The following is a 13,911-nucleotide window of genomic DNA, read 5'->3' as shown; positions in this document are numbered from 1 at the left end:
ACTCAACTAGACGGACAGGAAAGGATGGAACCAAACAAACCTTAAGAGACCTTTGTACGTATATCAAAGCCTTAGAGGGCTGTAACCTGGCTGTTGTGGTGAGTCTGGATGAAGCATGGTGCCATCATTTACTATTCTTCTGCCATTACTTGTGAAGGTGACAATGGAACAACTAAACACCCTTCTGCTTGTCATCAAAAACAAAACAGGTACATAGGTGTATCACAAAGACTAATACAGGGGCACCTCAACAAGTGGATAAGTGTAAGGTGATCAAAAATCTGATACACGAATACAGGATGTCCGGTGCAGTACTCGGAGAGACCCCCCAGGAAAGAAACTTGGGAGTACTGGTCGACAAGTCAATGAAGTCATCCTTGCAATGCGTGGCGAAAAGGGTGAATAGAATGCTAGGAATGATTAAGAAGGGGATCACAAACAGATCGGAGAAGATTATCATGCTGCTGTACCGGGCCATGATATGCCCCCACCTGGAATACTGTGTCCAGCACTGGTCGCCGTACATGAAGAAGGACGTAGTACTACTCGAAAGGGTCCAGAGAAGAGCGACTAAAATGGTTAAGGGGCTGGAGGAGTTGCCGTACAGCGAGAGACTAGAGAAACTAGGCCTCTTCTCCCTTGAAAAGAGGAGACTGAGAGGGGACATGATCGAAACGTTCAAGATACTGAAGGGGATAGACTTAGTAGATAAGGACAGGTTGTTCACCCTCTCCAAGGTAGAGAGAACGAGAGGGTTGAAAGGGGATAGATTCTGTACAAACGTAAGGAAGTTCTTCTTCACCCAGAGAGTGGTAGAAATCTGGAACGCTCTTCCGGAGGCTGTTATAGGGGAAAACAGCCTCCAGGGATTCAAGACAAAGTTAGACAAGTTCCTGCTGAACCAGAACGTACTACGGTAAGGCTAGACTCAGTTAGGGCTCTGGTCTTTGATCTAAGGGCCGCCGCGGGAGCAAACTGCTGGGCATGATGGACCACTGGCCTGACCCAGCAGCGGCAATTCTTATGTTCAGAGAAGCAGAGCAACGTATAAAATGAAAAATGAGGAGGAAAAAGCCTCAGATCCCAGCCCCCATCCTGCAGAGACAGGTGACAGGTATAGCAGGGTAAAAAAAAACCTCATAGGCATTAAAAAAAAAAATCATCCTCATATAAAAATTAAATCAGTGCATTGTGCAATGCAAGTAAATCCACAGAAATTTCAAAAGGCTTATCTGCATTAGAAAAGGTCTGTCACACCGACGATAGTCAGCGTTTCACCTTCATGGCTGCTGCAGGGTGTGATCATACTGCACAGACCTAGCAACAAAAGCCATAACTTTAGAAAACAGATACATGAGTGCTGAAAAATGCATTAGCTGTACAGTGTAAAGAGGAAAACAAAGGAAAGTACCCGTGTTGTCAGAAACCACTTCAGTGGCGTCTTGCTGCTTCACAAATATAGCTATAAGACACCATCCAGGACTAAAAAAGGGAAAGGGAGAGGGAGGAATTGATGTCATATCCTAAAATGCACCTGCTTAAAGGCAAAGGATAAACAGAAATGTAGCTGGAAGATGCCTTGATTCCCTAGACTGAAAATTGATCTCAGCAAAAAAAGAACTCCATGCCAGCTTTTGATTTGATCCTTCAAATATTTTACAGGCAAGGAGAAAAATAACCCAGAGGCACCTGCAATTAGCTGGATAAAACCAGAATCTTGGTCGAAAAGCACAATTCAAACAGACCTTTTGTAACGCACATAAGCCGTTTGTTAATTTACTTCCATTGCACAGAACACCGATTTCATTTGTACGTGAGGTTTTTATATGTCTACTAGTGTTTAAGCCTGTTACATTAACGGGTGCTAGAATATATGTCTGTCTGTCTTTCTTTCTGTGTCTCTCCCTGCCCCTGTCTCTCTCTTCCTTTCTTTCTGTCTTTCTCCCTCCCGCTGTCTGTCCTTCTTTCTTTCTGGTTCTCTCTCTGGCACCCTGTCTGTCTGTCTTTCTTTCTTTCTGTCTCTCTCCCTGCCTGCTGTCTTTCTGTGTGTCTGACTTTTGTTCAAATGCGCTGCCTGCCTGCCTGTCTCTCCATGGCCCCCTTCTGTCTCCCCTCCCCAAAGCAAACCAAGATTTCTCCCATGCCCCCTTTCCCTCTCCGTCCCCTCCACTTCCCTGTGCAGCAGCAGCAGCAGCATTTCCCTCCCACCCTTCCCTGTGCAGCAGCAGCATTCCCCCCCCCATACACACTTCCCTGTGCAGCAGCAGCATTTCCCACCCTTCTCTGTGCAACAGCAGCATTTCATGGCCTTCCCTGTGCAGAAGCAGCATTTCCCCCACACACACACACACTTCCCTGTGCAGAAGCAGCATTTCCCGCCACCCCCTTCCCAGCCGCCACGTTTAAATTGTGAGAAAAGCGCTGCACCGCACTACCGCTGGCTTCGGCGGCGTCTCTCCACTGCGGCCAACCCTAGCGGAAACAGGAAGTAGTCAGAGAGGGCGGGCCGCAGTGGACAGAAGACGGCAAAGCCAGCGTTAGCGCGGTGCAGCGCTTTTCTCAATTTAAACGCCGGTGAGCCAGCGAGAAGGAGGAGGCTTTGGCAGTGGTGGTTTTGGCGGTGAGTGAGGGTGGGAGGGGGGAGTCGCCGGCTGTGCTTTCCCGATTTGTCTGGCCGCCGCATACACACTCTGACCACGGACCTACGGATCACAGATCAGGGATCACAGATCACGCAAGTCTGAGTGCGCATGCGCGGCTAGCGTTTTATTATATAGGATGAGGATTTTTACCCTGTCTCTGCAGAATGGGGGCTGGGATCTGAGGCTTTTTCCTCCTCGTTTTTCATTTTATTGGTTGCTGTGATTCTCTGGGCACTTGTTGTAGGGACCCTGTATGTGTGTACCTGTTTTTGTATTGGTTTCTATAAGGTAACAATGGAATGTTATGAATGTTGGTAATCGGTTGTACTTTATTTGACTGTTCAATAAAATTGTTTAAATGTAGAGGTATGCATGGAGATGGGACAGTGGGAATCCGCGATGTAGGTAACAAAACAAATCATTAATACCACAGGGATGGGAGAAGGATCAGATGTGAACGGGGATGGGGACCAGAGTATGTCCCCGTGCACAACTAACCTTAAAACAGTCACTAAGGTGAAGATTCTTGGGGTCATATTAGACCAAAAGCTTAGTTACCATGAGCAAATTAGTTCACTTGTAAGAACCTGCTTCTATAGGTTAAGACTGATCAGATCATTATCTGCTTTCCTTGACGAATCATCATTAAATATATTAATACACGCATTAGTCATATCAAAAATTGATTATTGCAATGCCCTGTACAAAGGGTCCACCTTAAAAGACATACGCAGAATACAAATTCTGCAAAATACCGCAATAAAAATAATTCTGAAAAAGAAAAAATTTGATCATGTAACACCACTTCTAAAGGAAAAACATTGGTTACCGGTAAACTACAGAATCACTTACAAAATAGCATTACTTACACATCAAATACTTATAAACAAAGCCCCTACATCCTTAGAAAGATATCTAATACTGTACGCTCCCATAAAATCTTTAAGATCTGAAGATAAATCTTTATTAGTAGTTCCTTCATTAAAATATATATATTCTGTTTCAGCCCCTCAAATTTGGAACTCACTCCCAGTTAATAATGTAAGAGAAGAAAAATGACTGAGCAAGTTTAAAAGTCTCCTAAAGAGTTGGTTATTTAAGGACGCTTTTTAATGGATTTATTCGAAGTTACAATAGACTAGGAAGAAGATCTAGTAAAATCAAGCAGGTATTTGTTCCCCAACCTTTTGTGTCATTAGACCTTCCTTTTTTGTTTATTATTTTTTTTTTTTTAGAATTGTATTTAAGCCAATTGTTGTCGGCCCCTATTTCCCTAAATGTATTATTGTAATTAGTATTAATTGTTATGTTTGTTTGTTTTTTTATTTTAACCTAACTCTTAACTTATGTAAATCGCACTGGATTTGGAGTTTGCGAGTAAATCGAAGAATTTAAATAAACTTGAAACTTGATTCGGAAGCTTGAAACACTAACACCTCAGAAATTTAAAAAAAAAAAAAAATCAATCCAAAGAAAAGTCCATATTAAATATATATGCAAAAAAAACATTATCAAAGTATGTTTTGTGTTAACTTTTATCAAGTTATAGGGACACATTTTATGTTTTATTAGAATTTGAAAATCTTTTAAATACAGATTGATTTGGGGGATGGGAAGGAAAACTGTGGGGAAGGTTAAGGGACGGTATTGATATGATGGGGACGGGGATCAGACGAGGTCCCCGTGCACACTTCTACACTTCACTTCATATACTTATACACAGGAGAAATTCTACATACGGCACCAAAAATATCAGCACCGATCACATGATTTTATAAAAGGCTCCCACTATATATAATACTACCACTTATCACTTATATAGCGCTAAAGGTGTACGCAGCGTAGTACTTTTTGATATTTATAGACAGTCCCTGCTCAGAAGAGCTTACTACAACAACTACTACTTATCACTTATATAGCACTAAAAGATGTATGCAGCGCTGTACATTTTGACATTTATAGAGAGTCCCTAGTCAGAAGAGCTTACAATCTAACTTGGACGGACAGACAGACATGACATATAGGCCCTGATTCTCCAAAAGTGCGTCCCGATTTTAGGCAGCTGTAGGCGTCCTACAGCTGTCTAATCAGCCAATCGGGATGCACGTTTTTTTAAAAAAATGCTCCCCAGGCAGGCCTGAAGGCGCCTCCGGGAGCCTAGGGAGACTCGCAAGACGCCTAAGCTCGCCTAAGGGCCTTAGGCGAAACTAGGTGGCCCTACGCGTCTCCCTAGTAGAGGAAGAAACCTTAAAATGTAGGCCAGCAAGGGATCTCTCTGCCGCTATAAATATAGCGGGCCGCGGCCTGTCCGATCGGATGCCCCCCCTCCGACACTACCAACCGCCCCCCCCCCCGATCGCTGGCAGGAGGGTGCCCAAACCCTCCTGCCAGAAGATGCCCCCCCCCCCCGACAATTTGGATCGCTAACAACCCCCAAACCTCCAAACTAACCTGTTCTTCAGACCAGACGGTTCTTGCCCGTCCAGCTGGTAGACCCGCCTCGTCGAAAAGTTGTGCCAAAGTCAATTATTAGGTATCAATTGCCAATTACTGGCACTGGTTGACTTGTTAAGCAGTTAAGCTTAGGATGCTATAGACGGAATCTGGGCCAGAATGCGTAATGGGTCACGATATTAAAGTAACGGGGGCTTTTGAAAATAAAAAAAGCTTTCTAAACACAGCTCACTCCTTACAAAGACCTTAAATCTTTGTTTCTAAGTCACTATTAGAAAGGGGGAAAAAAAAAACCCCACACATTTGAGTTTATCAGGAAATAAAGCGTACAAGACAGTGGGGGAGGTGCCGGCACTTTCCACAGCTTTAACACATTACCTTGTAGATAATCCCACCAGCTGAAGAACACGTCAGCATGTAGCTTCCCTCGGAGTCAAATGCGAAGAGTCTTCCGCGTGGAGCCTGCACTTGTTTGTACCCACTGTATCCCGAAAGAACAAAGGGACCCGTGGCATCTGAAGGCAGGAAACACTCGTACACCTTCTGCCCACTTTTGTGAATGTTCCACTGGATAAACTGAATGGACAGAGAAAAACTTGACTTAGCTCAAGTTCTATTTAAAGGTGCTCTCAGAGTGTTGGTATGTTCAGTGCAATTCTGTTAATGGGACAAGCGAGGGCTAGAAAGGGGTAAAGGGCCAGCAAAACTGGATAAACTCAATACGGATACAAGGCTTTTCATGTGCAGGGTTTCCCAAAGTGTAGGTCATGACCCTAAGTGGAATCACAATATGACGAAACCCTCCACCCAATGTGCAGTGGCAGTGGCCAAAAGAGCAAACAGGATGCTAGGAATTATTTAAAAAAGGATGGTTAACCAGACTAAGAAAGTTATAATGCCCCTGTATCGCTCTATGGTGTGACTTCACCTTGCGTATTGCGTTCAGTTCTGGTCACCTTATCTCAAGAAAGATATAGCGGTGCTAGAAAAGGTTCAAAGAAGAGCGACCAAGATGATAAAGAGGATGGAACTCCTCTCGTATGAGGAAAGACTAAAAAGGTTAGGGCTCTTCAGCTTGGAAAAGAGACGGCTGAGGGGAGATAGGATTGAAGTCTACAAAATCCTGAGTGCAGTAGAACGGGGACAAGTGGATCGATTTTTCACTCCGTCAAAAATGACAAAGACTAGGGGACACTCAATGAAACTACAGGGAAATACTTTTAAAACCAATAGGAGGAACACATTGCCAGAGGTTGTGGTAAGAGTGGATAGCGTAGATGGTTTTGAGAAAGGTTTGCACAATTTCCTGGAGGAAAAGTCCATAGTCTGTTATTGAGAAAGACATGGGGGAATCCACTGCTTGCCCTGGATCGGTAGCATGGAATGTTGCTACTCTTTGGGTTTTGGCCAGGTACTAGGGACCTAGATTGGCCACCATGAGAACAGGCTATTGGGCTTGATGGACCATTGGTCTGACCCAGTAAGGCTATTCTTATGTTCTTATTGCGACTTGGATGGGCCCTCCACAAAGACATGAACCCACACTTCTTGGGAGGGGGAGGTCAAAGCATTGGGTTAACGAGTCCTCTAGCACCCGGGTAAGGAACGGACAGTTCACTACTGATATATAGACAATACACTCCTCACTCGGTGAGCCAGGTAACCTCTGCAGATGTGTTTTAGACAGTTTACCGAATCTTCCTCATATCAACTGATAACATCTGGCCATTCCTTGTTAGGTGCTAGAGGACTCGTTAACCCAATGCTTATCCAACCTTTTGTGCAGAGGTTACCAATCTCACCAGGTGAGGAGCATATTGTCCATATATCAGTAGTGAACTGTCCAATAAGCCACATTCAGCATGCACCCCCATCTTTTCCCCTCTACCGTCTCAAAATTTACTTGTACCTTTCCATCTTCTCCGATGCTATAAACTGCATTTTCATCATAGCTGAACTCGACAGAATAGACCTCACCATCATGGGCCTTCCAGCTCATTGCACACTGGTGTTGCTGCATATCTGGAAGACAGATGCAGAGAAAGAGGGCAACACCACGAGAGACACGGAGCAGGGAGGGCAAATTATCACTACCTTAAGCAGCTCCATTTCTTTTCATCATCTGTACTTGACTAAAGTCGGGCATCAGTAGTGTTCGTGGGCTGTTACAGTAAAGCACAGTTACTTACCATAACAGGTGCTATCCAGGGACAGCAGGCAGATATTCTTGACTGATGGGTGACGGCACCGACGGAGCCCCGGTACGGACAATTTTAGAGTGATTGCACTCTAAGAACTTGGAAAGTTCTAGCAGGCCGCACCGCGCACGTGCCTTCCCGCCCGACGGAGGCGCGCGGTCCCCAGTTAGGATAAGCCAGCTAAGAAGCCAACCCGGGGAGGTGGGTGGGACGCAAGAATATCTGCCTGCTGTCCCTGGATAACACCTGTTACGGTAAGTAACTGTGCTTTATCCCAGGACAAGCAGGCAGCATATTCTTGACTGATGGGTGACCTCCAAGCTAACAAAAAGAGGGATGGAGGGAAGGTTGGCCATTAGGAAAATAAATGTTGCAAAACAGACTGGCCAAAGTGTCCATCCCGTCTGGAGAAAGCATCCAGACAATAATGAGATGTAAAAGTATGAACTGAGGACCAAGTAGCAGCCTTGCAGATTTCCTCAATAAGAGTGGAACGGAGGAAAGCTACAGACGCTGCCATAGCTCGAACCCTATGGGCCGTGACAGAGCATAACAGAATGAAATGCTCGCTGCAAGCCAATTTGACAACGTACGCTTAGAAACGGGATGTCCCAATTTATTCGGATCAAAGGACAGAAAAAGTTGGGGAGTTGATCTGTGGGGCTTAGTACGCTCTAAATAGTAAGCTAAAGCCCGCTTACAGTCCAAAGTATGCAAAGCCTGTTCTCCAGGATGAGAATGAGGTTTCGGGAAGAATACAGGCAGGACAATCGATTGGTTGAGATGAAATTCCGAGACAACCTTAGGGAGAAACTTTGGATGTGTACGCAGAACCACCTTGTCATGATGAAAGACTGTAAAAGGTGGATCAGCAACTAGTGCATGCAACTCACTGACCCTCCTGGCAGAGGTGAGAGCAATAAGGAAGACCACTTTCCAAGTGAGAAACTTGAAAGGAGCTGTAGCCAAAGGTTTAAATGGAGGCTTCATTAAGGCGGAAAGAACCACATTGAGATCCCAGAATACAGGAGGGGGCTTAAGAGGTGGTTTCACATTGAAAAGACCCCGCATGAATCTGGAAACCAAAGGATGAGCTGAGAGAAGTTTCCCATGAACTGGCTCATGAAAAGCAGCAATAGCACTGAGGTGGACTCTGATGGAAGTAGACTTGAGACCAGAGTCAGACAAAGAAAGAAGATAATCTAACAAGGTCCCCACTGCAAGCGAAGTGGGATCATGATGATGAAGAATACACCAGGAAGAAAACCGGGTCCACTTCTGTTGATAGCATTGAAGAGTGGCCGGTTTCCTGGAAGCATCCAGAATAGAACGAACGGGCTGAGACAGAAGAGAATAAGCTGAGGTCAGCCCGAGAGATACCAAGCTGTCAGGTGCAGAGACTGGAGGTTGGGATGCAGAAGGGTCTGCTGATGCTGGGTAAGCAGAGAAGGAAACAGTGGAAGAAGAATGGGCTCCCTGGAACTGAGTTGAAGTAGAAGGGAGAACCAATGTTGCCTGGGCCACCGTGGAGCGATGAGAATCATGGTGGCTTGTTCCCTCTTGAGCTTGAACAAGGTTCGTAACATGAGAGGCAGAGGAGGGAAAGCATACAGGAACAGATTGGACCAATCCAGGAGAAATGCATCCGCTGCCAGACGGTGAGGAGAGTAGAGTCTGGAGCAGAAGTGGGGCAGCTGATGATTGTGAGGAGCTGCAAAGAGGTCTATCTGAGGAGTGCCCCATTGAGCGAAAATGGACTGGAGAGTCAAAGGATCGAGAGTCCATTCGTGGGGCTGGAGAATTCTGCTGAGATTGTCTGCTAAGGAATTCTGCTCGCCCTGAATGTAGACAGCCTTCAGGAATAATTGGTGATCTGTCGCCCAAGACCAAATGTTTTGGGCCTCCTGACACAAGAGGCGACAGCCTGTCCCACCCTGTTTGTTGATGTAGTACATTGCAACTTGATTGTCTGTGCAAGGCAGTAGAACTTGAGGAAAGAGAAGATGTTGGAAAGCCTTGAGGGCATAAAACATCGCCCGGAGTTCCAGGAAATTGATGTGATGTTTCTTTTCCTGAGCCGTCCAAAGGCCCTGAGTTTGAAACTCGTTCAAGTGAGCCCCCCAGGCATAAGGGGAGGCGTCGGTGATGATGACTAGTTGATGAGGAGGTTGATGGAACAGAAGACCACTGGAGAGATTGTAAGATATCAACCACCATTGTAGAGATTGACGAAGAGATGATGTCACAAATATGTGTCGTGAGCAAGGATCCATCGCTTGGGACCACTGGGTAGCTAGGGTCCATTGAGGAGTGCGCAGGTGAAGACGTACGAAGGGGGTGACATGAACTGTCAAGGCCATGTGACCCAAGAGTATCATCATTTGCTTGGCAGAGATGGAGCATTGTGGAAGCACCTGCTGACATAGATATTGAAGAGTCTGAAGACGGTTGGACGGCAGGAACGATCTCTTGAGGACTGTGTCCAGGACCGCTCCTATGAACTGAAGTCTCTGAGTAGGGATGAGATGTGATTTGGGTAGATTGATCTCGAATCCCAGAAGTTGGAGAAAAAGGATGGTCTGGTTGATGGCAAGTAGCACTGCCTGAGAGGAAGTGGCTTTGATTAACCAGTCGTCCAGGTAAGGGAAGACCTGAAGATGATGAGAGCGGAGAAAAGCGGCCACCACAATGAGACATTTGGTGAACACCCTGGGAGAGGAGGCAAGACCGAAGGGTAAGACCTTGTACTGGTAATGACAGTGATTGATCATGAAGCGGAGGTACTGTCTGGAGGCCAGATTGACCGGAATGTGAGTGTATGCCTCTTTGAGATCGAAGGAGCATAGCCAGTCGCCCTGATTGAGAAGAAGGTAAAGAGTGGCCAGAGAAAGCATTTTGAATTTTTCTTTGACCAAGCATTTGTTGAGATCACGAAGATCTAATATGGGTCTGAGATCTCCTGTTTTTTTGGGAACCAGAAAATAACAGGAGTAGAATCCCTGCCCCTTCTGATCGAGAGGAACTTCCTCTATGGCATTCAGAAGGAGGGATTGGACCTCCTGAAGAAGGAGGGAAGACTGAGGAGTGTTCAAAGCAGACTCTTTTGGCGGACTTTGGGCAGGAAGAGTCTGAAAGTTGAGAGAGTAGCCGTGGCGGATGATGCTGAAAACCCACTGATCCGAAGCGATGATCTCCCAACGGCTGATGTACAGAGAAAGACGTCCTCCTATTGGTTGAGGGAGATGGGCGGATGGTAGAATATTGGCTATGCCCTGGAGAATGAAGTCAAAAGGGTTGAGTAGACTTCTGCTGTGGAGGAGGTTTCACCTGTTGCTGCTGCTGCGCACGAGGTGGTTGACGTTGTTGCTGACGCTGGCGTCTAGGTTGCTGAGGAACCGGTGGTAAGGGTCTAGCAACATAACGACGTTGATAGGCTGATTGCTGCCGAAAAGGTCGGGCAGGTGGAGTCTTCTTTTTGTTTTTGAGAAGAGTGTCCCAGAGAGTCTCATGTGCCGACAATTTTTGTGTGGTGGAGTCAAGAGAGTCACCAAAAAGCTCATCCCCCAGGCACGGAGCATTAGCTAGGCGATCTTGATGGTTGACATCAAGCTCTGATACTCTCAGCCAAGCCAGACGACGCATGGCAACAAACATGGCCGTGGCCCTTGAGGTAAGTTCAAATGTGTCATAGATAGAACGTACCATGAATTTCCGAAGCTGGAGAAGGGAGGAAGAACAATGACAAAAAGCAGATCTCTTGTGGTCAGGTAGGTATTTCTCAAAAGAAGCTAAATTCTGAATGAGGTGCTTCAAATAAAAAGAGAAATGAAAGGCATAATTACCAGATCGATTTGCCAACATAGCATTTTGATATAACCTTTTCCCAAATTTGTCCATGGCCTTCCCTTCTCTGCCAGGAGGGACTGAGGCGTACACACTAGCTCCCGCAGACTTTTTGAGAGTAGATTCCACCAATAAAGATTTGTGCGGGAGCTGGGGTTTATCAAACCCAGGGATGGGGATGACTTTGTACAAGGAGTCTAACTTACGAGGAGCCCCTGAATAGTCAAAGGAGTTCCTAGATTTTTATAGAAAGTCTCCCTTAAAATATCATGGAGGGGCAACTTGAGAAATTCCCTTGGAGGCTGGTCAAAGTCCAATGCATCAAGGAACACTTTGGATTTTTTGGACTCAGCCTCCAAGGGAATTGAAAGAGACTCACACATCTCCTTCAGAAAAGTCGTGAAGGAGGAATTGTCTGGTTTAGAGGATGGATCTTGAATAGAAGGATCCTCCTCACCAGAGGAACACTCACCCTCAGAGAGTAGTGGCTCTTCAGAGTCTCCCCAGAGGTCAGGATCCCTGACTTGAAAACTTCGATCCCGGGAATCCGGTGTCGAGGGCTCAAGGTGTCGGGATTTACGCACCGACTTACCCGACCACAAAGAAGCGGTACCGGGAGAGGTTAAAGGCTGCAATGGTGCCGAAGTTTGGGCAGCCTGATGAAGAGCTCTCGGTTCCGGTGCCAGTACCGGCATGGAAGTCGAGGAAGCCGAATGGACCGGTACTGACAAAGTGGAAGCGGACAATAGGGGCTGCTCCACCGTCGGTATCAGTGGCTCAGACCGGACCGGGACTGGAAGGTTCGGTGCCAAGAGAGCAGAGAGGAGTTGCTGCAACTGCTCTTTAAGCTGCACCTGGAGGACGGCTGCAATTCGCTCGTCCAGCGAAAGCACCGGTACCGCTTTCTTTTTCTGCAGTACCTGTGGTGCCGCTCGACGCCCAGAGGATGAGGAGGCCGATGACGATGCACTCACCTCTAAGGGGGCGGAGCGTTTGCGCGGGCACCTCGTGGTCGGCAGGACTGGACTCACTGCCACAGCGACCGGAGGGCGCTCGAGCGGGGAAGGCTTCTTAGCCGGCTTACCTGACTGGTGCGACGCCGGCGCGGTGTCACGCGGCGTCGAAGAAGTAGGTGCCGATTGCGAAGGAGCCGATACCGGTGTCGATGCCGCAGAGTCAGCCATCTCGGCACCGAAAAGTAATTTCTGTTGAATTTGACGATTTTTCAATGTTCTCTTTTTCAAAGTAGCACAACGGGTGCAGGTGGAAGCCCTATGATTCGGACCCAAGCACTGTAAACACCAGTTGTGCGGGTCGGTCAAAGAAATGGGCCATGCACACCGTTGGCACTTTTTGAACCCTGGCTGAGGGGGCATGAAAGTAAAGACGGCCTCTGCCAAATCGAAAGCCGAGGCTTCGATGATGGCAACAGGCCCCGCAGGGGCGAACTCGAGATAAAAAAATGAAGTTAGTTTTTTGTTTTTTTTTACTCAAAACACTAATAAAAAATAAAAGAAGGAAGATACTTTTCCTATACAAAATTTACGCGAGCGGGAAGGCGAAAAAAGAGCTTTTCAACGGCTGTTGAAAAGAACGCTTCTTCTTAGCTCCGCGGAAACTAAGAAACTGGGGACCGCGCGCCTCCGTCGGGCAGGAAGGCACTCGCGCATGCGCGATGCGGCCTGCTAGAACTTTCCAAGTTCTTAGAGTGCAATCACTCTAAAATTGTCCGTACCGGGGCTCCGTCGGTGCCGTCACCCATCAGTCAAGAAGATCTGCCTGCTTGTCCTGGGATAATGGCATTATCAAGGGACAGGCTAAACGAGTCCCGTTTCTCAAGTCTTGCACCACTCTGCCTCTACATCTCTACCACTACACCTCTCAAAGACAAATCAAGGCTATAAACCCATCTGCAATCAGACAGAACCTAGAAACCTGATGGCAGATAAAGGCCAAATGGCCCATCTGCAGCATCCACTATCTCCTCCTCTCCTTATTGGCTAAGGCTCTTAACATTTGCATCTCCTCTTCCTATAGGCTAACGCTCTTAACACTTGCATTGTGAGGTCATAGAGCTTTATAGTTTATAGAAACATGATGGCAGATAAAGGCCAAATGGCCCATCCGCAGCATCCACTATCTCCTCTCCCTATTGGCTAAGGTTCTTAACATTTGAATTGTGATGCCATAGAACTTTCTGATTATAGAAAGATGATAGCAGATAAAGACCAAATGGCCCATCCACTATCTCCTCTCCCTATTGGCTAAGGCTCTTAACACCTGCATTGTGAAGTCCTAGAACTTTATGGTTATAGAAACATTGTAACATGATGACAGATAAAGGCCAAATGGCCCATCCAGTCTGCCCATCCGCACTAACCATTATCTCCTCCCCTCTCTAAGAGATCCCACATGCCTATTCCAAGCTTTCTTGAATTCAGACACAGTCTGATGGGTTAGATGGGCCATTTGGCCTTTATATGCCATCATGTTTCTAATTCCTTCTCTCCATCATGACCTGTAGCCAGCTGGTAATCAAAGATGGAGGCAACAGCTATGATTTAGGATTGCCGGCCTTTATCCTTCCCACAGCTAGGGATTTTTCCCAAAGATGGGAGTTTATCTGATCTTAATCTTACAGTCCCAGTAATAAAGAAGACTTAAATCTGGTAATAAACAGTACAGCTTCTGATTCTAAGTTCACTCACTCCCAGATTTCAAGCTACTAAACTGAGCTTCCCTAATCCTAGACCAAAATGAATGTTTGTGCTGCA

General features: G+C 46.4%; 1 protein-coding gene across 3 annotated transcripts in view; it reads right to left on the bottom strand.

The window, feature by feature from the left end:
- WDR91 (WD repeat domain 91) overlaps positions 1–13,911 on the bottom strand; it is a 45,023-nt gene that overhangs the window by 4,244 nt on the left and 26,868 nt on the right. For all 3 annotated transcript variants that reach the window (XM_033951014.1, XM_033951013.1, XM_033951015.1), the window contains exons 14-15: positions 7,006–7,118; positions 5,475–5,672 (exon numbers count right to left, since the gene is read on the bottom strand). In XM_033951014.1, coding sequence (XP_033806905.1) covers positions 5,475–5,672; positions 7,006–7,118 — 311 coding nt within the window. The remainder of the gene's footprint in view (positions 1–5,474; positions 5,673–7,005; positions 7,119–13,911) is intronic.

Source organism: Geotrypetes seraphini, chromosome 7, assembly GCF_902459505.1.
Source record: "Geotrypetes seraphini chromosome 7, aGeoSer1.1, whole genome shotgun sequence".
Lineage (NCBI taxonomy): Eukaryota > Metazoa > Chordata > Amphibia > Gymnophiona > Dermophiidae > Geotrypetes > Geotrypetes seraphini.
This window is presented reverse-complemented; position numbering and strand designations above follow the sequence as displayed.